Genomic DNA, 5,737 nt, shown 5'->3' on the forward strand with positions numbered 1-5,737 from the left:
GGTCCTACAGACGAAGAACTCCCATCTGGAGCTCCATTCTTGCCCCACAACCCACAAACGTTAAGGGCAGGCCTCTGAAAGGAAGTGCCACCTACAATTTTTCTCAATGTTCTTGAATTTAAATGTATGCACTGATGTCTTTGGTCAGTTCAGCTCCTAGGACCGCCAGAGAGCCAGATGGGCATTGTCTGAGTGCCTGGGGGAGTGGAATAAAGTTTACACATGAGACAATGAAGTTGACCGAGATGGTTGTCATCAGAAGAACGGGAATGCATTGAACCACGAGGCCACAAAGCAGACCAACATTCTCTTGGTGAGCAGATCTTTTCAAGGGCTTTCTCTACCAGAGAGTTAAAGCCCTGTGGTGTTTAAAACAAAAACCACCTGCGGATGCCTTTGTATGACAGAATTATTGTTTATGAAAAAAATACTTCATTCTGGAAGGAGAGAAGTGCTAGGAGTAATCCCCATTACATCCTAGAATTCAGTCATTCAAGTGTAAGTGGGGGGTGGTGGGGTGGGGTGGACTGCAGGTGCTATGTGTCTTAACAGGCAGACATCTAAAGAAAAAAAAAGTAGAAAAAGCAAAGTAGGGCAGCCCACAACAGCAATTAGGATATTTTATTCCTGAGTGGATAATATGTGGTTTCATTTAAGTAAGAACACAATCTCCATTAACTTAATTTGTAAAAGCAATAACTCCAACACTCCAGCTATTGCCCTAGTAAGGCATTTTTAGACACATCATTGCTACTTCGAAATTAAAAGTGAATCAGTCCTGTGGAGTTAATTACCAGTAAATATAACCTAAAGTAGGTCTCTCAAATGGCACTGAGCCAGCATAACCGGTTCTCGGTGTTAACCAGAAACATTGGAAGATACCAGGTACTTGAAAAGCTAAGTTTCTATGTGTGGCAAATGCTTTGGGGATCAGCAGGAGACATCATTTGCAGCATCCACAGTGAGAAACAAAAATAAAAGCCTGATTAAAAGAAGACCTCTTTGATAGAGATTTAGAAAATTGTCCCCTCAGCCCCGCCCCCTCAAAGGAAAATCTTCAGCTCTCTGTTGTTGTTGCAACCTATCCCCCAACTCAATTATGTTTACAGAAAGGAAATCACACCTATTTCTTTTTAATGCTGGCATACAACCCTATTTAATTATGTAAGGTAGAAATAATTTGAGAAATGAAAAATAAAATTAAATAGAGCCAGAACAACGAAGTGATTCTCATCACTAGTGCTTTGGAATACAGTGTCCTCTGTTACAGTGTTCTCAAGGAGATATGCCAGAAGACCAGAGACAGAAGGAAAAAACTCAGAGAAATAGTTGTCTGAACTTTAATTAAACATTTGAATCATAATTAAATATTTGAATCAAGGAAAATGGGAATAGATGAAACCTTAGTGAGAGAGAAATGGTACATGCACAAAGGGGAGAGATTAATACAATGACTGCTGACCTATTATTGGTAATGAACATATTTGTTTTGTTTTACTACAAACATGTCTAAGTTTCCTGCAACTCCCATAATTATTCAAACGCACGCAGGTTCCCACTACCCTAACTTATGATGTTCAAGAGTGCAATAAAGCAAGCTGTTTCTATTCCGAACTACACAGTTAATTGAGGTTGTTCGGCCCCAGATTTGATGTAGTTAGCAGTCATAATGCTAATAGATGGTTATCTTCAATTACTTTTTTCCCATTTTAATTTCATAAAGTGATTTCACATGATTTTGCATCTCAGCTATTTCTAAATAAATTTAGTAAACCAAAGACAAGCCTCAAATCATACATTTTAAAATAGATTCCCATTTGAACTGTTTGCTATTTATAACTGAGTTATTACACCTCCTTCAACAGACACAATATTAACGTTGAGTGTCATGGTAATATATAGGCGAGCTACATAAAAAACCGGTGTTCCTTTCTAATGTGTGGCTTATCTAAACCCTAAAAGAGCACAGACTGCTTTGCAGAGCCAAAACCATTATTATTGATCCATCTTGACTGTGGTTCCATTTGCAAGATAAAGTCCCAACTGGGAGTTTCTCATAAATTGGGTCAAGACAAGAACCGTAGGTAGCCAGGGTATCTCCGTGTTTCTTTTTCAAATAATTGAAGGCCACTTCTTCGGGTGTCTGGAAGAAGTAAAATGTCCTTGTCTAATAGGTATTGCTTTAGTATATACCACATGCCCAGTAAGTTCTAGCATCTAGGAGCATGCAATAGCAGCTAAGATTAGCTATGCAGTCATGGTATTACTAGTGTTTAATTATATCATGTGCATTGAGATATTTTAAATGTTAAAGAGAAAACAGAAGGACTTATTCTCCTTAGCAACCATTATAGTACAGAATGTTCAAAGCTGCAGTCACACTCATAAGGCAAGTAAACTGATTACAAAACAAAGGTAGCAACAAGTGTGCATGCTATAGAAAACATGAAACTGGTACCTAAAATGGATAACCCCCTTATTTGTTTTCAAAAATTCCATCGCTGGCTCAGACCATCAATCAGCACGAGGGGAAATTTTCGCTTTAACATCTAATGCCAATGTTCGGTCTTAGGAGTGCAAAAACAGGTGTAAAGTAATAAATCTGTTTTCTCTTTTCTCACTGGCTAAGATTCTCTCATTCGGCAATGATTTGACTTTATAAAAACCCTTTTAAGAATAAAGGGCTTGAGGTCTTAATGGCCACTCATACTGGTGTGCACATCTGTGGCTTCATTCTTCAGGTTCATACAAAGGCTAAAGCATAAGAGAAGCATCATCAAAGATAAGTTACTTTCTAAAACACTTCTTAAATCTTATTTCCTTCATCAATATTATTTCCTTTGGCTTATGTGCACTCGAGGCGCTTCATCTCTATTATAAGACGATGAAGGTGGGAACGGTAATACAGTAATACGTTATCAAAGCTCTTTTCAAAACCAGTGCTGAGATAAATTAACCTGTTCTTTTAAAAGGTCAGGGTAGCAAGTTCTTGAAGTTTCCGGCGTCTTGACTTTAGGATTGCTCTAAAACACAGAAACAAAGGCTAAAAACCAGGTGGCTGTTCAAAATGACTTCGGGGACCCCATTTAGGGAGAGACCTCGGTTCCCAGGTGTCCCACTGGGGTCGAAGGCGAAATCTTCGCACCGATTTATCGGCCCGGCCTGCAGGAGTCTTCGTTCCGACAGCGGGTACTTTACAAGGGCAGGAGGCGATGCCGGCCAAGGACGTTGGAGGCCGGCATCCCCGCTTCCCTCGGGCCGGGGCCGGGTCACCAGTGCTGGCCGGCGGCGCGGGTGCCCAGCTGCGCCTGGGACACCGCGGGCACGGCCGTGGCGGCAGCGGCGGCGGCCGCCGCGTCGCCGACGCCGGGCAGGACGGAGCGCACGGAGCGCCGGAACTCCTCGTTCCTCCACGTGTAGAGCAGCGGGTTGAGCGCGGACAGGGCGCAGCACAGGAGCCAGCTGGCCGCCTGCACGCCCCAGGGCACGGGCAGCGAGAAGCCGCTGGCCAGGCTCACCCACGCGAGCGGCTGCGTGGCCAGCAGGAAGACGCAGCAGAGCAGCAGCACCGACAGGCCGCTGAGACGCCGCTGCGCCCGCCGCGGCTGCAGCGCGGGCGGCAGGGGCTGGGCCTGCGCCGGGTGCGCCGCACCACCCGGGCCCGGCGCGTGCTGCGCGCCCGGGAAGGCGGCGGCGGCGGCGGCGCAGCCGGGCAGCTGGTGCAGCAGGTGGAAGTTGAGGACGCTGACCCGCTTGACGCTGACGCGCACGCGGCGCACGATGCCCAGGTAGCAGTGCAGCAGCAGCGCCGTCTGCGCCAGCAGCGCCGCGGCGGCCAGCAGCGCCGGGTAGTGGACGCGCGGGGGCGCGGCGCCGGGCCGCGGCGCCCAGGGCGGCAGCAGCAGCACGAGGCCCAGCGCGAGCGCCCAGGAGAGCGCCAGCATGCCCGCCGTGTGGCGCCGCTGGTACAGCGCCTGGTAGGTGGCAGGCGCCCGGGTGATGAGCAGGTAGCGGTTCAGGGCCACCAGGCAGTGGGACAAGAGGGACACGGTGAGCCCGAGGCCTAGCAGCCCGCCCCGCAGCAGGCGGTAGCTGCCGCCGGCGCCGTCCCAGTCCGCGGGGGGCTCCGCCGAGCCGGTGGGCAGGAGCCCGAGCACCGCCTCCTGCGGCATCCAGAGGGCGCAGACGCTGAGGTCGGCGGCGCAGCCGTTCACGATGAAGGCGTTGCTGGTGGTCTGCAGCTTTCGGAAGGACGACACGAGATAGATGACCATGCCGTTGGCCAGCGTGCCCCCGATGGCCAGGCCCGAGTACAGAAGGGACACGGGGATGCGCCGGCCCGCCCACGACTCCTCTTCCTCGCAGAACAGAAGCAGCGATCCCCCGGTGGTGGAGGACGTGGACGTGGAGGAGGAGTTGGTCATTCTGGCCAACTCTTCACACCTCGCTTGCTAGCATCAGCTTCTCACAGCGTGGCCCATCCTGAGGGCCGCCTGCAGGGAGGGCAGAGACATCCCTTCAGCCCTCTGCCACCGACACGAAAGGCTGAAGCCGAATAATGGGCTGGGGGAGGGGGAGAGAGGGAGCTCGAGGAGGACGGGGGTGGCAGATGACAGGTACCTGCCTCGGAAATGTCTCCAGTGCCAGGGGAAAGGCCTCTTTGCATTCAGTAGGCACCAGGGAAGCCCAAGCCCTGGGACAGAGCAATACCAAGAGTCTCCTCTTCTCCCCCCAAACACACACGTGCACGCACACACACACACACACACACACACACAGTTGGGAATATTGCCAGACAGAGCCCCTAGTTTCCAGGAGAAAGCAGAGATATCCCAGCTGGGGAAAATGCCAGGGGAGAGGAGTTCGGGGGTACCTTACTTTTGGGCTGGTCGTTGGCTGGCAGTCGCGGAGGCAGGGATGCCAGGAAATACCTCCTCACAGCAGCATCTGTGGTCCCAAAATCAACAGGAGAAACTCAGCTGGGATCAGTGCCAGGAGCAAGTGCTCGCTTCTCCCAAGCAGCATCCACACACATGGTCCTAGGCAGAAATCGGCAGCTGCAGGGAGATTTCTCAGCTGGCAGCAGGGCTGGGGAAAGTCAAGTGGCAGGCTGCAAGCCCAGAAGGATGGGCAGGCAGGGAGCAGAAGCAGGGATGCTTGGCTGCAAAAGCAGAAGCTGAGCTCAAGAGGAGAGCACCCTGTGCTCAGAAGCAAGAGTGGTGGCTGATGCGGTGAACCCACACGAAGCTCTCTCGTGCTCACTTATACATCACCCAGGGAAAAGGCAGCCTTTCCACGCTTGGCATGAATTATTCAATAGCTTCTATCTTGTGGAAGGAAAAAAATATCTTGTTCAGAAAGTCCTGTAATTAACAAGTTTCTCTGTCTTGTCTTTTCTCTCTTTCTCTCAATCACCTTATTTTTCACCCTGCTTCATTTTTCTTCCCTTCGTTTTTTATTCCTCTCATCCGTGTTTGAATAAAATTTAATATGCTCCTAATATATTTCATCCTAGCCCTGTGCATTCTGTGGCAAGATTTTTCCGAGGGATGAATATACTCCCAGTACCCAGGACTGATCTCTTCCATCCCACACTTGCAGAGAGAATTACTTTATAACCTAAATGAAATTCATTTTTTCTTTGGTAAAGTGGGACATGGGTAATTATCCACAGAAAATCCCCAGGTCTCCATTTAAATCATCATTTTGATTTTATTCTCATCACCAAACTCCTTTC

At 49.3% G+C, this 5,737-nt stretch overlaps 1 protein-coding gene across 1 annotated transcript; it reads right to left on the reverse strand.

Annotated features, from left to right (window-relative positions):
• Positions 1–1,326: 1,326 nt before the first annotated feature.
• On the reverse strand, positions 1,327–5,008 carry GPR88 (G protein-coupled receptor 88). Its single transcript, XM_036069520.2, has 2 exons — positions 4,879–5,008; positions 1,327–4,493 (listed from the first exon to the last, which is right to left on the reverse strand). Exon 2 carries the CDS (start codon positions 4,422–4,424, stop codon positions 3,270–3,272), a length of 1,155 nt encoding a protein of 384 aa, XP_035925413.1. The 5' UTR covers positions 4,425–4,493; positions 4,879–5,008; the 3' UTR covers positions 1,327–3,269.
• Between the last annotated feature and the right edge of the window lie 729 nt (positions 5,009–5,737).

This window comes from Halichoerus grypus, chromosome 5 (assembly GCF_964656455.1).
Source record: "Halichoerus grypus chromosome 5, mHalGry1.hap1.1, whole genome shotgun sequence".
NCBI classification, from domain to species: domain Eukaryota; kingdom Metazoa; phylum Chordata; class Mammalia; order Carnivora; family Phocidae; genus Halichoerus; species Halichoerus grypus.

Bases quoted from the DNA above. Each gene is read 5' to 3' on its own strand.
- GPR88 (XM_036069520.2), bottom strand. From the start codon at position 4,424: ATGACCAACTCCTCCTCCACGTCCACGTCCTCCACCACCGGGGGATCG.